The sequence below is a fragment of the Mirounga leonina genome, unplaced genomic scaffold, assembly GCF_011800145.1.
Source record: "Mirounga leonina isolate KUSES-001 unplaced genomic scaffold, KU_Mleo_1.0 Mir_91, whole genome shotgun sequence".
Classification (NCBI taxonomy): Eukaryota; Metazoa; Chordata; class Mammalia; order Carnivora; family Phocidae; genus Mirounga; species Mirounga leonina.
In genome coordinates this window covers 34,549,400-34,570,574 of record NW_023270839.1, presented here as the reverse complement: position 1 = coordinate 34,570,574, position 21,175 = coordinate 34,549,400, and the positions used below count along the sequence as shown (strand labels likewise).

Sequence of the window (21,175 nt, the reverse complement as noted above, 5' to 3'; positions counted from 1 at the left end):
GTTCATCCTGCTTTAATTTTAAACATTACCTTAATGATCACACTTTGTATTTCATAGTTTAGAATCATTTTAGTAGTGGGGAATCCAACAAAATCAGTAAGTGGCAGAGATTCCACTTAGTAACACTTTTGTATTTACTCCTTAATCACTGTTCAGCTACTTAATGGCAAACAGCTGTACACATATTGCTGCCTTTAATCCACATTTAGGATACCATTTGGATTTATATAAACTCAATATATATTGAAGTGTTTGTCTTCCATTACCTACAAATTTTAAATACAAATTCTCCCACATTAAAATTCTTCAGGAATCACAAGAGCTTGCTGGGCTAAGTGAATTGCAGCCCTACTTTGAATGGTAAAGAAATCCTGCTCTAATCTTCAGAATTTGTCTTCAATTTAGTATTGCAGGGTCTTCAACAGTATTACGCAGAACACACTTTAGGCATAAGATGTGACTGCCCTAACATTCCTAATTGTGTATCTAACAGTGGATAAGATTAATCTCAAAATTACAATTCCCTTATGAATAATTTAGTAAACCTGGTGAATTACTCGGACAGGACGCCAGTCGGCGGGTCTAGGGCTTGAAAGCTGCTGGCCCCACGCCCCTCCTCCCTCCGCACCCCGCCCTCCCCTGGCAAGTCCTGAGTGGCGAGTGGGAGCAGGGGCTGGGCGGGGCCTCCCGGCCCACCCGCGTACTGTCACTTCCAGGTTCGGCGAGCACTTCCGGGTCGTCGGCGCAGCTCTGCGGCTCCTGCGGCGGCCGAAGAGGTGGTCGGGAAGTAGGTGCTTCCTGCTGGGCAGCTAGCTCCTCCGCTTCTGTCCGCTCCGCGGCGGGAAGCGCCTTCCCCACAGGTACTTGGTGAGCCGGGCCCGCGCTCCCTGCGGTCCCCCAGAGGTGGAGCTGCGGTCGGTTGGGTCTTCGAGGGCTGCTCAGAGGGCAGGGGCCCGGGGTGGGCCCGTTACCGACTTGGCTGCCGGGATGGCCCCGTGGCCGGTACCCGCGAATGAAAAGTGCGGGAGGCGGCGGGAGGCGGTTGCGGCCTCTGGCGGGAGGTTTGTGGTCCACGGGGCGCCAGCCGAACGGTCCTGGGGGAGGTCCTCAGCCCAGCGCGGTATTTTTAGCCAGGTGAATGTCTTTACGCATCCGGGGTTGTGTTGTGTTGTGTTGTTTGGGCCGAATATCAGGGGAGCGCATTCCTTAAGTGTCTCGTTCCTATGCCGCTTCGCTTATTTGAAGTCTGCCTTAAACCTCAAGCCAGCTCCCACAGGGTAGTGAATTTAAACAGGACTAGGACTGCTGAGTTAATTCCGAATGTGGAGCCTTTGTGATTTTCGAAACTGTAGAATGAACGAGCACGAAATTGATGCGGCGGATACCAGATCTAACAGATTTGAACATTTCATAAGGAATTTTTAAGAATCTAAGGTCTAAGGTCATTAAAGCAAGTTAACTTGAACAAATTTTTAAATAACTTAGAGCTATTTTTTAAATTAGTATTTATTGAGGTATAATTGACACATAACATTAGTTTCAGGTTAGTGTTTCCGTTTTCTTCGGATAAATAGGAGAAGCAGAATTGCTGGATCATTTGGTAATTCTATTTTTAATTTTTTGAGGAACCTCCATACTGTTTTCCACAGTGTCTTCAGTAGTTTGCATTCCCGCCAACAGTGCACAAGGGTCCCATTTTCTCTGCCTTCTCGCCAGCGCTTACCTCCTGTCCTCTTGATAATAATAGCCATTATAACAGGTGTGAAGAGATATCTCACTGTGGTTTTAATTTGCATTTCCCTGATGATTCGTGGTGTTAAACATCTTTTCATATGTCTGTTGTTGATCTGTATGTGTTCTTTGGAAAAATGTCCATTTGGATCTTCTGCCCATTTTTTTAATCAGCTTCTTTGCTGTTGAGTTGTATGAATTCTTTATGTATTTTGGATATTAGCTTCTTATTAGATACATGATTTGCAAATAGTTTCTCCCATTCAGGTTTCCTTTGTTTCTGTTTTTTATGTACAGCTATGTTTATTATCACTTTGAACCTCTTTACTTTATTTGGCTATATGCCTTGTGCTCAACATTCCAGTTTCACCTGATCTCTCACTTTAATATTTAACTCATATTGTGTATTTAGCATATATCTAAAAGTCAATATTTTGAATAATTCAAACCTTCTATGTCTGTTTTACATCGACTCCCTCTACCATATCGTTTCCCCAACCCCTGCAACTACCTGTCTGTTCTCTGAATCTACACGCTTGTTTTGGTTTTTTTTTTCCTTTTTGATTTTCAATTCCACATGTATCCGATATCATACAGTATATGCCTTTCTCTGTCTCACTTAACTTCATTTAATGATAATGCCCATGGTGCCTATTCCTGTTATAAATGGCAAGATTTCATTTTTTTTATGGCTGAATAATATTCCATTGTAATATATTCACCATAGTTTATCCATTTTCTTTATCCATTGATGGACACTTAGGTTACATATCTTTTGAGTTAGTGTTTTAATTTTCGGGGGCTACTCAGTAGTGGAATTGCTGTATCATATGGTAGTTATGTTTTTAATGTTTTGAAGAACCTCCACACTGCTTTCCATAATGGCTTTACCAATTTACATTCCCACCAGTAGTGCATGAGGGTTCCCTTTTCTCCACATCCTCACCAGCGCTTGTTATTTCTTGTCTTTTTGATAATAGCCATCCTAACAGATGTGAGGTGATACCTCATTGTGGTTTTGATTTGCATTTCCCTGATGATTAGTGATGTTGAGCATCTTTTCATGTGTCTGTTGGCCATCTGTATGTCTTCTTTGGAAAAATGTCTATTCAGACCTGCCAATTTTTAAATTGAGTTATTTGTTCTTTTGCTGTTGAGTTGTGTGAATTATATATTTTGGATATTAATTTCTTATATGATTTACAAATATTTTCTTCCATTCAGTAGGTTGCCTTTTTGTTTTGTTGGTTTTCTTTGCTGTGCAGAAGCTTTTTAGTATGAGACAGTCCCACTTTTGTATTTTTGCTTTTTTTTTATTTTGCTTCTGGTGTCAAATTCAAAAAATCATAGCACCCATGTCAAGGAACTTACTGTAGCTGTGTTTTCTTCTAGGAGTTTTACAGTTTCAGGTCTTACATTCAAGTCTTTGACCTGTTTTGAGTTGATTATTGTGTATAGTGTGTAAGTTTGTCCAGTTTAATTCTTCTGCATGTGTTTGTGCAGTTTTCTCAACATCATTTATTGAAGATACTGTCCTTTCCCCCATCAGATGGTCTTGACTTCTTTGTTGTAAATTCACTGAGCATCTGCATGGGTTCATTATGGGCTATTATGTTCTGTTGATGTGTGTGTTTGTTTATGCCTAGTACTATACTGTTTTGATTACTATAGCTTTGTAATATTGTGGCATCAGGGACCATGATTCCTCCAGCTTGGTTCTTTCTCAAGATTGCTTTGGCTATTGGAGGTTTGGTGGTTCCATACAAATTTTAGGTTTGTTCTGTGTCTTTGAAAAATGCCGTTGGAATTTTGATAGGGATTGCATTGAATCTGTAAATTGCTTTGGGTAGTAAGGACTTGTTAATAATATTAATTCTTCTAATCCATGAGCATGGAATGTTTTTCCATTTATTTCGTCTTCTTCAGTTGCTCATTAATGTTTTGTAGTTTTCAACATACAGGTCTCTCACCTCCATGCTTAAATTTGTTTCTATATATTTTGTTCCTTTTGATGCAGTTGCAAATGTGATTATTTTATTTCTCTGATAATTTGTTATTTTACTTTTTTCTTTCCAGTTTGGATGGCTTTTATTTCTATTTCTTGCCTAATTGTTCTGGAAGTACTTCCAGTACTTTGTCAAATATAGGGCAAGAGTCCTGTCTTGTTTGTGATCTCAGAGGGAAGGCTTTCAGCTTATCACTGTTGACTGTGATGTTAGCTATGGGCTTGTCCTGTGTGGCCTTTATTATGTTGAGGTATGTTCCCTCTAAATCCACTTTGTTGAGAGTTATCATAAATGAATGTTGAATTTCGTCAGATGCTTTTTCTGCATGTATTGAGATGATCATATGATTTTTACCCTTCATTTTGTTAATATGTTGTATCACATTGGCAGATTTGAGGCTGTTGAACCATTCTTCTATCCCTTGAATAAATCCCCCTTGATCATGGTGTATAATCCTTTTAATGTGTTGTTGAATTCAGTTTCCTAATATTTATTGAGGATTTTTGCATGTATATTCATCAGGGATGTTGGCCTGCAGTTTTTTTTTTTTCTTGTGGCATTCTTGTCTGGTTTTGGTTTCAGGGTAATACCGGACTCTTAAAATGAGTTTGGAAAAGTTTATTATTCTTCTATTTTAAAGATTTATTTGAGAGAGAGCATTAGACTAAGCACCCAAGTTGGGGGAGGGGCAGAGGGAGAGAATCTTCAAGCAGGCTCCCTGCTGAGTGAGGAGCCCAGTGCAGGGCTCAATCCCATGACCCTCCTCTTCTATTTTTTGGAAGAGTTTGAGGACTGGTACTAATTCTTCTTTGAATGTTAGGTAGAATTTATCAGTGAAGCCATCTGATCCTGGACTTCTGTTTGTTGCGAAGTTTTTGTTTACTGATTAAATCTCCTTATGAGTAATTGGTGTATTCAGATTTTCTATTTCATCATTATTCAGTTCTGTGTTTTAAGGAATTAATTTCTTCTAGCTTGTCTAGTTTGTTGGAATGTCATTGTTCACAGCAGTCTCTTAAGATCCTTTCTATTTCTGTGATGTCAGTTGTAACATCTTTTTCATTTCTGGTTTATTTATTTGAATTTTTTTCCAGGTGAGTTTTACTAAAGATTTGTCAGTTTTATCTTTCCAAAGAGCCAGCTCTTTGTTTCATTGATAATTGCTAATTCTTTTAAATCTCTATTTCATCTCTATTTTCTTCCTTCAGCTAATTTTGGGCTTCATTTATTTTGTGTGTGTGTGTTTAGTTCCTTGAGGTGTAAAGTTAGGTTGTTTGTGAGACTTTTCTTATTTCTCAAGGTAGACATTTATCAACATGAACTTCCCTCTTAAAACTGCTTTTGATGTATCCAACAAACTTTGATATATGTCCATCTTCATTTGTCTCAAGGCATTTTTTTTATCTTTGATTTCTCCTTTGACCTATTGGTTATTCAGTAACATGTTGTATAATCTTCACACATTGTGAAATTTCTAGGTTTCTTTGTGTAATTAATTTTTAGTTTTATACCATTATGGGTGTCTAAGATGTTTGATATGATTTCAGTCCACCTAAATTCATTGGCTTGTTTTGTGGCCTAATCTATGATCTATCCTGGAGAATATTGCATGTGCACTTGAGAAGAATGTATATTCTATTGCTTTTGGATGGAAGGTTCTGTATATATGTGTTAAGTTCATCTGGTCTAACATGTTTTTCTAATACCGATGTTCCCTCACTAATTTTCTGTCTGGATGATATATGCATTGATGTAAATGGAATATTGAAATCTCCTACTATTATTGTATTGCTGTCTATCTATCCCTTTAGGTCTGTTAATATTTTCTTTATATGTTTGGGTGTTCCTATGCTGAGTGCACAAGTATTTCCAAATGGTGTGTTTTGTGTTGCATGGACCCCTTTATCATTATGTGACACCCATCTTTTCTCCTATTACAATTTTTATGTTTCAGTCTGTTTTTTTCTGATATAAGTATAGCTACATTCGCTTTCTTTTGGTTTCCATTTGCATGGAATATCTTTTTCCATCTCTTCATTTTTCATCTGCATGTGTTCTTAAATCGAAAGTGAATTTCTTATGGGCAGCATATAGATGGGCCTTGGTTTTTGTTGTTGTTTTTTTTAATGCATTCAGCCACTCTGTGTCTTTTGACTGGAGAATGTAGTGCATTTACAGCTAAAGTAATTATTGATAGGTATGTACTTACTGCCATTTTGTTAATTGTTTATTGGCTGTTTTTGGACTTCTTCTCTTCCTTCTTTTCTTGCTCTCTTCCTTTGTGGTTTGATGGCTTTCTTTAGGGGTATCCTTTATCTTTTGTGTTTTTACTATAGGTTTTTGCTCTGTGATTACCATAGGCTTACATATAACAATTTATGTCTGTAATAGTCTATTATTTTTAAGTATAAGTAACATACAGCGTTAGCATATCAATTTGACAGTTTTATACATTACTCAGTAACCATGATAAGTATAGTTACTGTCACCGTACGATGTTATTACAATATTGTTGACTATATTCTCTTTGCTGTACCTTTCATCTCTGTGACTTATTTTATAACTGGAAGTTTCTACCACTTAATCCCCTTTATCTATTTTGCCCATTCCTGCCACCTGCCTCCCTTCTAGCAACCACTAGTTCTCTGTATTTAAGATGCTGTTTTGTTTTGTTTTGTTTTGTTTAGAATCCACCTGTAGGTGAAATCATATGGTATTTTTCTTTGTCTGACTTATTTCACTTCCCATAATACCCTCTGGGTTCATCAGTGTTGTCACAAATGGCAAGATATTCTTTTTTATGGCTGATTAACATTTCTTTGTATATATACACCACAGTTTTGTGGGGGGTTTTGAGTATAGTTGACAACAATGTTACATTAGTTTCAGGTGTACAACTTAGTGATTTGACAAGTTGATACACATTATGCTGTGTTCACAAGTGTAGCTACTATCTATCCTGTTAAATTGCTTTTACAATATCATTGACTGTGTTCTTTATGTTGTGCCTTTTATTCTCGCAACTTATTCCATAACTGGAAGCCTGTATCTCCCTCTCCCCTTCACCCATTTTATCCAACTCCTCACCCCTCTTCCCTCTGGCAACCATCAGTCTCTGTACTTATTGATCTGATTTTGCTTTTTGTTTATCCATTTGTTTGGTTGCGTGTGGTTTGTTTTTTTTTTTAATTTTTTCGTTCCACTTATGAGTAGAATCATATGGTGTTTATCTTTCTCAGTCTGACTTAATTCATTTAGCATAATACAATCTAGCTCCATCTGTGTTGTCTCAGATGGCATGATGCCATCCCTTTTTATGGCTGAGTAATAGTCCATTGTGTATATATACCACATTTTCCTTATCCATTTGTCTATGGACAGACACATGGGTTGCTTCTATATCTTGGCTGTTGTAAATAATGCTGCAATAAACATAGGGGTGCATATATTTTTTCAAATTAGTATTTTCTATTTTGGGGGGTAAATATATACTAGTGGAATTACTGGATTAAATGGCATTTCTATTTTTATGTTTTTTGAGGCACCTCCATACTGTTTTCCACAGTGGCTGTCCCAATTTACATTCCTGCCAAGAGTGCAAGAGGGTTCCCTTTTCTCCACTTCCTCATCAACATTTGACATTTCTTGTGTTTTTGATACTAGCCATTCTGATAGATGTGAAATGAGATCTTGTGGTTTTGATTTGCATTTCTCTGACAGTGATGTTGAGTATCTTTTCATGTGTCTGTTGGCCTCTTACTTGTGTGTCTTCTTTAGAAAGAGGTCTATGCAGGTCTTCTGCCTATTTTTTAACCAGAGTATTTGATTTGTTGGTGTTAATAGAAGTTCTTCATATATTTTGGATATAAACCCCTTATCAGATATATCCTTTGCAGATATTCTCTCCCACTCACAAGGTTGCCTTTGGTTTTATTAATGGTTTCCTTTGCTTTGTAAAAGCTCTTTGTTTTGGTGTACTTCCAGTAGTTTAATTTTTGCTTTTGTTCCCTATGCCTGAGGAGACCTATGCATAAATAAGTTGGTAGGGGTATTGTCCCAAGAGGTCGGACTGCCTATGTTTTCTTCCAGGAGTTTTATGATTTCAGGTCTTACATTTAGGTCTTTAATCCATTTTCTGTTTATTTTTGTGTATGGTGTAAGAAAGTGGTCCAGCACCATTTATTGAAGATACTCTTTTCCCCATTGTATATTCTTGCCTCCTTTGTGATAAGTTAATTGACCATATAAATGTGGGTTTATTTCTGGGCTCTCTATTCTATTCCATTGATTTGTCTGTTTTTTGCCAATACCATAATGTCTTAATTACTTTAACTTTGTAACATAGTTTGAAATCAGGAAGCATTGTTTGTCTTTGTCAGGATTGCTTTGGCTATGTGGGTTTTTGTTGTTCCGTACAAATTTTAGGATTGTTTGTTGTAGTTCTATGAAAAATGGGATTGGAATTTTGATATGGATTGCAATGAACATGTAGATTGCTTTGGGTAGTATGGGGATTTTAACAATATTCTTCCAATCCATGAGCATGGAATATCTTCCCATTCATTTTTGTTGTCTTCAATTTCTTTCTTTAGTATCTTACAGTGGTCAGTGTATAGGGCTTTCACCTTGGTTAGATTTATTTTTAGGTATTTTATTCTTTTTGATGCAATTGTAAATGGGATTGTTTTCTTAATTTCTCTGATAGTTCACTGTTAAATTATAGCTCTTGTCTAGATAACTCTTAGACTGTTGTCAAATGAGTATGACACAAGTGTGTATCTCCATTGGGACCTCTTCTTGCCCTTTTTAACCCTCCCCCACCTACCCACATACTTAATTTTTGCCCTCATTAATTTACTGAACAGATTTTTATTTGGTTTCCATTATGAGTCAGTTATTGTTTGTTCTAGACATTTGCTTTACTTCAGTGAACAAAACAGACAAAAGTCCCTGTTGGAGGATGCAGGAAATAAACATAAATAAATAATGTGTTAGAAGGTGATGGTACCATCAAAAACACATATTAGGAAAAGGGGGATTGGGAAGTTCCAGAGTGGAGGTGGAAATTGGTATTGTAAGTATGGCCATCAGTTTAAGCCTCATTAAGTACATATTCTACTTGAAGGAATTAAAAGAACCAAGTGGATATCTGGAGGAAGAGTATTCTAGGTAGAAAGATCAGCCTTTACAAAGGCTTACATAGGGAGGTACATGTCTGTCATGTTCTAAGAATAACATGGAAGGCAGTGTGTCTGTAGAAGGGTGAGAGCAAGGGAGAGATGGTAGATATGGTTGGAGAGATTATAGGTAGCCAGATTTTTGTAAGGATTGAGTGAAATGGAAGCCATGGGAGGTTTGGAGCAAAAAAGAGATATGGGCTGCTGGGTTGGGATTAAAGTGTAGGGACAGTGTGGGAAGCAGGGAAACCAATTAGGAAGCTATTTCAGTAATCCAGTGGCAGATGATCATAGCATAGACCAGGGTGGTAACAATGGAAATGGTGAGAAATGGATGAATTCTGAATGCATTTTGAAGATAGAGTTTACAGGATTTGCTAGGGATTGGATGTGAAGGTGAGATGAGGGGAGTGGGGGATAATTTCAAAGGTTTTTGCGTAAACCCACAGAAGTATGGAGTTACATCAACTGAAATGGGAAAGACAAAAAATAAAGATGTTGAGTAAGCAGTTGGATCCAGGAGTGAGTTCAAGGGCAAGGTATAGGAAAAGGATGAACCAGTGAGTTTAAGAGAACAACCCAAAAAGTGTGGGTCCCAGGAGCTAAGCCAAGATCCTTTATTAAAGAGGAGGGAGTAATTAGCTGTGTCAAATGATTAAGTCTGGTGAGGACTGAAAATTTTGGATTAGCTTTACCAATGCCATTGGTGACCTTCACCATCTGTTTCTTTTGAGTGTTGGAGGCAAAAGCCTATGAGTGAGTGAGTGAGGAGTATATAAGAGGAGTGAAGAGTGAATATAAGAGAAAATGGGAGAAAAGGAATGAGAAGACAGTACAGACAACTCTTAGGAGCGTTGCTGCACAGAGGAACAAAGGAATACCGTGTAGCTAGTGAGGAAAGGGAGTCGAGACTTTTTTTTTTTTTTTTTTTTTTGAAGATGTGAGAAGTAGCCACCTGTTTGCTGATGGCAATAATCCACAGAGAGGGGAAATGTGATGGTGAGGGAGAGAAGGACTGATTCAGCTGTTGGAATAATATTCTTGAGTGTACTAGAGAGAATAGGCTTGATGTAGAGGTAGAAAGGTTGTATTTGGATAACAGCATGGATAGTTTGGCTATTGTGACAGGCAGGGAGGCAGAGTGTATGTGGTTATAGGTATTGGAAGGTGGTTTGATGCCGTTTTGAGAGTCTGGAAGTTTTCATTGCTTCATTTTCCTCAGTAAAGTAGAAAACTTTGTATCACACTTAGACAAATTAACAATAATTGATAACAGCATTTATTCTTATTCAAGTTACTTATTCACTAATAAATACTTATTGAATGCATACTATATACTAGGCATTGTTCTAGATGGCAAATACATAACTGTGAACAAAAGCCCCCATCCTTATGGAACATCTGTTTTAGTGGATGTAAACAATAAGCATGTATATGTCAGCTTCAATTAATGGTATGAATTAAAATAAAGTAGTATAAGGGGGAAGGGAGGTAGTTCCTTTTTATAGGTTGGTCACAGAAGTTCTTTCTGATGAAGTGATATTTGAGCAGAAATCTGAATTAAATCAGGGAGTGAACCATGAAGGGATCTGGGAAGAACATTTGAAGCAAAAAGGACAGACAGTGCGAAGACCTTAAAGCAAGACTATCTTGCCATATTGAAAAGCAGCAAGGGACCAGTATGACTGCAGCAGAGGGAATGAAGGAGTAAGGGGCAGAAGGTAAGTTCATTGAGGTGGTGGAGAACCCCGATCATATTGGCCTTGCAAATCATTAGAAGGACTTTTTTTATTCTGAAACAGGATGCTGCTATTGGAGGTTTTGAATAAATGAGTGATGTGGTTTGATTTATGTTTTAAAAGGCTCAGTGTGGCTGCTCTAGGGGCAAGGGTGTTACAGGCAATTGTAGAAACAGGGAGACCTCTTACGGGGCTATCAGTGCTCTTGCTGGTAGATGATGGGGATTTGGTGGTAGTACTAGAGTTGGTAAAAGTCAGCTTCCGGCTATACTTAGAAGAGCTGAAAAGATTGACCGACAGATTAGATGCGGAGTGAGAGAGAAACTAATGCCAAATGTGAAATTTGGGGGGTGTCTTACCCTAGACCAGATTTACTGTTTACTAAGGTGGGCAAGGTGAGGGCAGAAGAAGTTTGGAGGACATGGTATCAGGAATTTGGTTTTTGACACATTTCATTTGAGCTACCTACTTGATATTTCCCTTCAGTGGCACGGAGGCAATTTTATATAGGGCAACAAGGGGAGAAGGACTGGGGATATACATTTGAGAGTCATCAGCAGATAGCCTAATACTAAGGGAGTAAAGCATCTAGAGAAGACCTAAGAAGCCTTAGGGCACTCAAGTAGAAGTCAGGTACCTGCAGAGGGACCAATCCAGTGAGTGGGGAGGAGAGAACGGAGTGTGGGGCCCCAAAAAGCCAAAGAAAAGGTTTCAAGTGTTTGCAGGTATATAATGTGAAGACTGGTAACTAGCCATTATTTTTGCTGAGTTTTTCCTGATAACTCCCTGAATATGTCTCCTGTCCATCTCTAAGCTGAAAGTGCCATGAGGTCAGGGATCTTGTCTATGACTTGTAGCTCAGTATTTGTTGAATCTATACTACTGCCACCCTGTTCAAGCCCTCATCTCCTTCTCATCTTCCAGTACATTCTCCCCGGCATCCCTCCTGTTGGAACAAATACACCATGCCGTCTTTTTCAGCTCCATCTCCTACCACTTCCTGTTCATAATTACACCTTAATCCTGTGGAACAATTTATAGTTCTCTCTACAGACCGTATCATTTCATACTCCTGTGGCTTTACTCGTTCTGTTCTTTCAGCCTAAGATGATCTTCCACCTTTGTTTGGCTGAAGTCTAGCTTAAAGAATCAGGAAGCCTTTGTTAATGAGTTCACTCAGTCCACAGGTGGCCTCCATCACACACTGTGTACATTTGTCACGGTGCTTATTCTTTATTGAGTTAAATACTGTTTTGTGTATCTGTTACCCTCTGTAGAATATACATTTTTTAGAGTCCAGGAGCATATCCTTATTCATCTTCCTCTCCCTCCTGCCTATCACAGTGCTGTCTTCTTGGTAAGCACTCTATAAATACCAAATGTTAAGGGGAAAAAATGAAGCAGAGGGCATGCAACTGTGAGCCAAAAGATTGTCTGGATCACTGGACTGACAGGAGAAAGGAATGGTAGTACACAGTAAATTGATTCTAGATTAGGTCAAAAGGCAGGCTTTTAAAAGAGATGGTAAAGATGTACCTTTTAATAGATATATCTGTGCTTTGTATAAAGGAGTATAAATGCCTATGTCAGAATAACAAAAAATAGAAAAACCATTTTTAACTGTTCTTTGTCTTAATTATATAGCAGTTTGCAATATTAAGAGTTGTGATAGCATATATTAGAATGTATGAAGTAGACTATATTACATTAGTGGTTTATAATGTTTAATACTTTCATATTAAATTTTTAGGACATCAATGCAAGCCTGAATAAGAAAAACAATTTCTTCTTCCTAAGCCATGGCATATCAGTTATACAGAAATACCACTCTGGGAAACAGTCTCCAGGAGAGCCTTGATGAGCTCATACAGGTGGGAGACTAAAACCAATTTTTATTTAGAGGAGTCTATAATAAGTTTTGTTAGATCTCTTCTCTCAGGCAGAGAGCTAAGAGGTAAAGGATCTTAGAATCTTTGACCCAGCAAGTCAGTATTTATCCCATCCTGACTACAGGGCATAAAATATAATGAAGATCAAATGACATAGTTTAACATGCCTAAACATAAAAATTGAGATTATTGGTTTTCTCTTATTTATAAGGCATAGTCTGTGTAGCTTTAAGGTAACTTTGGACAATTTGATAAAGTCTTTTGAGATTTAAATTTGAATTTATAGTTCAGTTTTAGGAGAAATAACCTTTTAAAATAAAGCATCTAAGAACATATTAAGTATTTCCATTTGTTTTCATATAGTTGATGAGCTTTGATGAGATTAGGTTTTTAAAAAAATAGATTACTGGGCCTGCATTTTTTTTTTTTTTTTTTTTTTTAAAGACACTGCATTCTTTCAGTCTATCAGATGCCTCTTTCCAGACACTGTAAAGGAGTGATAGAGTTTTGGCCTGGCAGTGTAACATCACTGCATATTTTCTTTTCAAAATTATGTTTGTGTCAAGACAATGCAAGAAAATATTGTCAGGCTTTACTCCTTAATTGTCAGTATGGCAAAGAAGGGAGTCTAGTTTAAGAGGCTCTCTGTTAACCTCAGTTAAATGTTAGATGATAATTCGTACATATTTTGTCTTTAATGTCCTTCTCTAAGAGGATTTATGACCTTTACTTTTTCTCAGTCTCAACAGATCACCCCCCAACTTGCCCTTCAAGTTCTACTTCAGTTTGATAAAGCTATAAATTCAGCATTGGCGCAGAGGGTCAGGAACAGAGTCAATTTCAGGGTAAGGATATTTTCCTAAATCTAGAAGCTTGCACCAGTGGTTGTTAACAACAGTGCTTTTGAGGACCCTTACATATTTATGAATCATAATAGGAAGCGATGGTTTAATCAAATATTGGAGTTTGTTTTATAATTATACTTTACTTTTAAATGACCTCTATACTAAGTTTATCCACTTAATGTGAGAGAGAATTGTTTTTAGACTTTTATTCCATTGTTTCACAAATCAGCCTATGTATGTTTCGCTGCCTTCCCTGAAGAGTTACTGAGATTTCAAACGCCCAAACCATTACCTGCAGGATTGAAGGTAAGTGACAGAGTAGTCCCTAAAGCTCACTTAATGTTTTTCAAACTCTGATCTTCACCCATTCCATGGAAGTACATTCATGTTGCCTCCCACCTACTCTTATGAAGACCTGAACTGGTGGTAGGTAATGATCTGTTCTGATAGCTTGATCTCATTTGAACAGTAATCCCAAACTGAACAAAAGATGGTAAATTCAAATTAAAGGCCCATTGAAAGTATCATGGTGAATAGAAGTAATTTTACCACATTGATATTGATGGAGTCAGATATATATAATCAAATATCACTGTACACTGTTACATAATATTTATGCTTATGTTGTTTTAAGGGATACCGTAAAGTAATTAAAAGGTTACAGTATATGAAAAGAACATAGAGGTTAATTTGCTTTTAAGAGCATAAAATTTTTTTAAGAAATCCCCAAACATTTCAGTGCCTGTTACAAACCAGGCATTGCTGTGAATATTGGGTTGGCAGAGAACGAATTTAGTGAAGGGATAAAGTCTGCATGTATGTTGTATAATAAGTCTCTTACTAATTTCACATGCTTAAAAGTTATCTGGGTAAAATGTATCTTTATAAAATTTTATCAATAGATTCTTGAAATTTTAACAGTAACTATTCTGGCAAAAGTTGTTTGCTGTTTTGTATAACTATGTGTGCAAATCTGCCAAGATGCTTTAATTTGAAATTGATCCATGTTGATACCTAACAGTTTTCTAATTTGGATCTATTTAGCTAAAGTTAAACATAATTGGACATTGCATTTCTTTCGCGTAGTGTTTTGTAAGCTAGAAATAATTAGTTTTTGAGCAGATCTGACTTTCCCATTCTTGTTTTTTTTTCTTTTCCTACTGTTTTAAGCCCAGGCTTTCATTACCTACCTCTCCCATTACAGCAGACTTGATCAGTTTTAAGTCCAGAATGTTTGCAAATAACCTGTTTTGTTTGGTGGGACATATGACAAAGGCAGAAGAGATCACACATTGGTAATTTCTAATTTTCAAAGGCATTTTGCTAGATCACGTTTAAATCTATATTTTACTGGCCTGATGGCCCATTGAAGCAATCTTAGGTAACATCGTAAATTTTGCTTTAAATTGTCATATGAATTTCATATAACAGATCATTTAGTAGAATCTTATAGGGGAAAAAAATCTCCTTGAGTATGGGAATTAAGATTTTAATTTCTGTGTTAAAATTTATTAGCAAAAAAAGTCAAAATATATGTTTACCGAGAACCTTGAACTAATTTTTAGGGAGAACATTCATATTGAACTAGTCATTTAAAGAGTCCGCGTATGCTTTTGATAGAATGTATGCTGGCAGGTGAGAGTTTACAATTAATGTTAAAATACTAAACTTCAAATAGTAATTAAGGAAGCATTAAAAGATTTAATGGTCAAGAAAAATCGCCCTTCTGAATTCCCTATCTGTTCATTTCTACAATTAACATGCATTATGATATTTTAACTGCAAGAATGTTGCCCAGTTGTAGATTAATGTTAAAAAAAACACATGTATTTATTAAAGGTGCATTTAAGATAATCAGTTACTTGACCAAAGCCAAATATCATATTTTTTAATATTTAAAAAGTTCCTTCCAATACTTTTTTTAAATAAAATTTTTGATTCTTGAGGTACTAGATTATGACTTTCTCATGAACACAGTGAAGAAGATATTTATTAGGGATTCTAGCTCGCGAAACAATTCTAAAGAGAGGGGTGACTCAGTCAGTTAAGCCTCTGCCTTCAGCTCAGGTCATGGTCCCTGGGATGAGCCCCACCTCAGAGCCTGCTCGTCCCTCTTTCTCTTCCTCTCCCCTCTGCCCCCACCATGCTCATTCAAATTTAAAAAAAAAAATCTTAAAAGATTATATCATCTCATTTCTTCTTGTGTTCACATTTTATTAAGCTTTTGTTGGCTCAAAAGTTATCTAGCCAATGAGCTCTCTTAATTATGTTGTCTATTTTAATCTAAATATTAGAAAGCATTTAATATAGTAAAATAAGTGAAAGTGAATGTTCCCACACTAAGCATAAATCCCAATGATTATTGGCATTCGGCTGTGTAGCCTTCCAAAGGCTCAGACTGTAGCTAATGAGATCTATTTTTTTTTAAATAATTCTTTGTTAACCCAACATGTCTTACGTGGTTTTCCGTGCATTAATCTTACCACTCCACTGAAACTTTTCTTGCCCTATTGTTGCTAAACCTGATGCATAATTTGTGATACTATGGATTAGTCTCTGTTGAAACCCATACTTCCCTTGAAACCATACTGTCCTAGCTTCCGTTCTCTGACCCCTCTCTTTCTCAGACCCTTTGTAGTTTAACTGTTGGTATTCCTTAGGTTTAGCTAGGGATCCACATATTCTCCGTGAATGAATGAATCCAACCCTGTGGCTCTACAGTCAAGAGGCCTGTGCTCCTAGGCTTTCTTCCACACACCAGCTGCTTATTGCACGTGGTGATTTAGATCTCAAACTCAACAAGTTTCAAATTTATCCAACTGTCTTTTCCTATGATTCTTGAGAGATAACAAATTTTGTCTCCCCACCATAGCCAAGTTGGTTGTCAAGTCCTAACAGGAAATTTTTTTTTTTTTAAGATTTTACTTACTTATTTTAGAGTGGGAGAGGAGCAGAGGGAGAGGGACAAGCAGACTCCACACCCAGCCTGGAGCCAGACACAGGGCTGAATCCCATGAGCCTGAGATCATGACCTGAGCAGAAATCAAGAGTCAGACGCTCAACCAGCTGCGCCCCTCTCTCCACTTCTATTGACCTCTTTGCTGCTATAGTAAGGGCACTCTCACCTCTCATTCAGCTCCCCCCCGCCCATCAGTTCTTCATGTTATCATGAGAAATGCAAATCTGATGTTACTACTCTGCTCAAAATCCTTCATTTAGGATACAGCAAAAGCTTTCTAAGGTTCTCCAGGATCTCCTTCCCCTTGGGACCTCCTGACACAGTTGACTTTTACTCATTTTTCAAAACTCAAACTTCACTTCGTGAGAGAAGCCTTCTGTGCCCCATGTGTTCCATACCCTTGGGTGCCCCTAGCTTACTATGCTTTCATAATACTGCTGTTGTTTTAATGCTCTCCCCTGCTACCTGAAGCTTGTTGTTGATGCCAGGAATCATATTTTGTATCCTCAGAGCCTAGCATAGTCCAGCAAATAGTAATTACTCATATTTTTAATATTGGGTTAAGTCATTCATAGCATCATAGTTTCCCTGATCATTCTCACTTGATAGAACATTTAAATAGACTGTAGTTTTTACTATTGTGGGTAACACTGCAGAGAATGTTTTTCTGAATTGAAGGTTTGGGGCATATAAATCTCTTACCAAACACTAAATTTCATTTGTGAAGATTCCATGTGTATGTATGTGTCAAGTTTTGATTGTATTCAGTTGGTGTCTATCCTTGCACTTTCACCCCATTCTTCAAAAATTTCCTTTTAATGTTTAAGCAATTATTCCTGCTCCTAAAAAAAGAAAACAAAGTAACTTTTTATCAGTTGCACAGGACAGTAATACTGTAGTTTCTGTGGCTAATACAGTAATTGATCTGAGGGAAGCACAGCGTTAAAATTGAATGTTTCTGGGTAGTCCCTGCTTCTGTACAAGTTCGGAGAGTTAACACATACAATAAAATGCAGTTGACCCTTGAACAACATGGGTTTGAACTGCATGGATCCACTTATATATAGATTTTCTCAATAAATACAGTCCTGTAAAAGGTATTTTCTCATGATTTTCTTTCTTTTCTGTAGCTTTATTGTAAAAATACAGAATATAATGCATAGAATGTTACAAAATGTGTTTATTGACTTATTGGTGTAACGTTACACATAATAGCCTATTAATCGTTAAATTTGGGTGGAATCAAAAAGTGTGAATTTTCTGTGAGAGGTGAACTTTTATCATATTGCCACAAGAGGGCAGTAGAAGTACAAATTCAAATTTCCTTTCAACTTTTCTTCACCTAGGTAAGTAATTTGCAGACTGTTAACAGAACTGAAAGTATACAGTATTTAACTCTTAGTAAATTTATCTAGGGTGTTTTTTTAAGTGATAGAGTGAAAATTAAGGAAAATCTTAAGAATTAGGTAGTTGGTAGCTGAGTTCTCAAATTGCTTTGGGGAAAAAAATGACTTCATGGTATGTCAATGTTTTGTTTTAAAGGGCTCTCTAAATACATACAGATTCTGCGATAACGTGTGGACTTTTGTATTGAATGATGTTGAATTCAGAGAGGTGACAGAACTTATTAAAGTGGATAAAGTGAAAATTGTAGCCTGTGATGGTAAAAGTAAGTGTTTACCTAATTACTGTGAAAGCAAAGCTACTTGAAATCTTGTTTTTGTGAGTCTTTAGAAAATCTTTGTCTGAAATTATGGGGGGAAATGGCTTCCATCTTAGCTGGATTCTGAATTCCAGATCTCAATTCTCAAACAGTGCTCTTAATGACTTTAGGTGTGAACATTTCACAGGACACATAGACTGCCTCCACAGATTTGAAGTGTTTAATTTTGAAATTTATCCTAGTTTCTGTGTTGCTGGATGGCTATACATTTTATATTTTTAAAGTAATCATTTAAAAGATTTTAAAATAACCATAAGAACCTTATCAGGTATAGTGGTAAATATCCATTCCTGATCTATTACATCTGTGATGGCAGACCTAGGACCTTGTTTAAGTCAAATGTTTCAAAAACTATACATCTTTCTCTTCCATGATTAGTTATTTCCTTTTTGCTAATTATATTTTAAATATATTTTTACTTTATGATCTGAACCATTTGTATCTAAACAGCTATTCCTAAAATTAAATAGAGAATGACTATTACTCTCTAAGAAGGGGAGTTTTGAAAAGCAAAAGAAAATGTGGAAATTTGGTTTTATGTATTTTGGGTTTCAAAAGAAATAGCTAATCAGTGAAAAAATTTAGAGGACAGAAAAGCATAATTTGTAACACCAACTGGAGATAACATCACTTAATATTTTATTGTATAACTTTCTAGTCTTATCTGTTTTTACAGTGATATACATTTACATGTGTACACATTTGCAAATACATCATTTCTCACCCGGCTGTATAAAATTATACTTTTGGCCTTTTTTTTTTTTTTTTTTTTTTTAAGAACTAGTCTCTTCCGGAGATCAGAAAGTCTCTGAAATTAGCAACACTTCAATGACTTGTACTTTTCAGAAGGTTAGCTAGGAGTAATCATTCTAAGAACTTTAAGCAAAGATAACTTTTTAATATAGTTATCAAATACTTTGTTTCCTTGTTAAAAGGACAGAAAAGATCTATGTAATCTTATAGTTCTGGATTACAAGATGATAACATTTCTGCATGTCAGATAATGTATACTTGTTTCATATTTTTCTTATAATTTGGGTAATAGCATCCTCATAACCCTGAGATTAAGTTTTTACTAGACTGTGGAATTTGGGCATTAATTCATAACTTCTGTATCTTTCAAAGTAAGTTAATGATGTAGACTAGTACTATTCAGTAAAACCTGTACCTATGGAAATGTTCTCTGTCTGTACTTTCCAGTAGCCACATATAAATGTGTTAGGGCAACTAAGAAATTTAATGTTTTATTTTTTATTTAATTTTATCAGTTAACTAAATAACCACACATAGCTAGCCATGTTGGACAGCACAGATACTCTTGCCTAAACAGGCAAGAGTGTTTTTTTTCCAAAATTCAGTAGATGAAAAGTAGCAAATCAGACTTACCTATTGCCATAGCTTCTGAGAAGTTTGCCCTGCTTCCCTCACATAGTATTAACTGATCTCGAAGAAAAAACAGTTGAGTATTCAAGTTGTGTTCCATGTATTCTGTCATCACAAAAGAATACAATCTTAGAATGTTTTCAAAATTAAAATATAAAAAGTTTGGCATTTAAAAGAAGTTTAAGTAACTGAGAAACTTCCATTCCTTAGTAACCAGATAAATGGAGTGCTACTATGAAATAAGCCCATTTTCTCTAAAAATCAGCTTTCTGAAATAGGAAGAGTGATAGTGGCTAGAATTTTGGTCTGTATCTCACCAGGAATTAACAGAACAATTTTCTTCTGATTATATGTTATGGTCCTTTGTGGTTTAAAATTTGGGGACAGTAGAGGACCTAAGGGGAAAAAATGGTCATGTAGTAGCTCTAGGAACCAAACCAGTATAACTTATATAATGAACCAAATAATACAATTTGGTTTTTCAATAGCATAAATATGGAGAGCTAAGAATTATCTTCTCACCTGTGCCTTGAAAGGTATTTAAGTTCTCAGGGCAGTTCCTTGATCAGCTTCCCTCAGCCTTCTCTTCTTCCCCATCCTTCACACCAACACCACCATTAGTTCCTGTTTTATTTTTTAAAAATATTCTCAAAATATTTAAATTTTAAGTTGCTCCTTGAATTTACTCTTTCTCTCTTCTGTTTCCTAGATACTGGCTCCAATACTACAGAATGAATTGGAAAAAAAAAAAAATGGCTTTTTTTTAATGCCATCTTCTGTTACTAATCATCGCTTTTTTGAAGAGAAGCATAGAAGAGACTTTTTTTTAATTTATTCTGGCATCGCAGAAATGACTACACTGTGCTATATATACTATCAGAATTCCAATAGAAAGCAGCTTATAACTCTAGCCTCTTACATTACCTTTTCAGCATGAAGAAACAGAAGTTTTTTTTAATAACAAACATTGTTGCCTTCCTAAGAACATTCTTGAATAAACTCATTTTAAAACTCAGTGTGAGTAGTAAATGGTAGAGCTATTAAGCTAGCAATATGAAGAGATTAGATAAGCATTTTGAAAGCGCACCATCTTCCTTACAAAGGAAATTAGGAAATGCATTCTTTTCAGTAAAGGGAAATTAGTTTCATCATTAGGGCAAAAACCAAATTCTGGATTGGGATAGGTCTTTTTTAAAAATATAAAACCAATTATTGGTGTGAAAAACCTAAGTACAACTCAATTAGGAAAAGTTAGACAATCTTTACACAGCTTCCATAACCAAAACAAAACTTTTTAAAAAACCTAGCAACATAAAATAGTCTCCACATGACATGTAAATAATTTCTTAAGCTGGCCCTATTGGTCATATTTCATACATTTTAAAAATTATCTACATCTTAACAGTTACTAGATCTCCAATAAAAAGTCCTACTGAATATATGCCATATCTTTGTGTACTTGAAAGAAAAAAGTTTTCCTTGTTTGTCAGTCTGGGTATATCTAATGAAGAATGTGGCTTTTCTAAAATATCAGAGGGAGACTATCGGCCACCGGGTAGTTAAGTAACTGAAATTCAGCAGCTGACTATAGAGGAGTCAAGACCAACTATTTTTAATAAGGATCTGACACTGTTTATCATTTAGTGAGGGTAGGCTCTTGACAGTCCCATCCTGTGGTCACCTGCAATTAGTGTGCCAAAGCTACAATGGGATGAAAAATTAC

The 21,175-nt window shown here is 36.3% G+C and overlaps 1 protein-coding gene across 2 annotated transcripts; it reads left to right on the top strand.

Annotated features, from left to right (window-relative positions):
- Positions 1–460: 460 nt before the first annotated feature.
- Positions 461–20,467, top strand: GTF2A2 (general transcription factor IIA subunit 2). Of its 2 annotated transcripts, XM_034994491.1 has the most exons (6): positions 461–860; positions 10,484–10,635; positions 12,404–12,524; positions 13,283–13,387; positions 17,889–18,015; positions 20,162–20,467. In XM_034994491.1, the coding sequence occupies exons 3-6, from the start codon at positions 12,453–12,455 to the stop codon at positions 20,185–20,187; spliced, it is 330 nt and encodes a 109-aa protein (XP_034850382.1). In that variant the 5' UTR covers positions 461–860; positions 10,484–10,635; positions 12,404–12,452; the 3' UTR covers positions 20,188–20,467. The 2 variants fall into 2 exon arrangements, with proteins under 2 accessions (XP_034850382.1, XP_034850381.1); XM_034994490.1 differs by lacking the exon at positions 10,484–10,635 and having other exon boundaries at positions 463–860.
- Positions 20,468–21,175: the final 708 nt, after the last annotated feature.

What these genes read in the sequence shown, in the direction of transcription:
- GTF2A2 (XM_034994491.1), top strand. Translation starts at nt 12,453, where the DNA reads ATGGCATATCAGTTATACAGAAATACCACTCTGGGAAACAGTCTCCAG. An exon ending in GCCTTGATGAGCTCATACAG is followed by an intron (nt 12,525 to 13,282) that starts GTGGGAGACTAA and finishes ACTTTTTCTCAG; the next exon opens with TCTCAACAGATCACCCCCCA. An exon ending in TGTAGCCTGTGATGGTAAAA is followed by an intron (nt 18,016 to 20,161) that starts GTAAGTGTTTAC and finishes TCTGTTTCCTAG; the next exon opens with ATACTGGCTCCAATACTACA.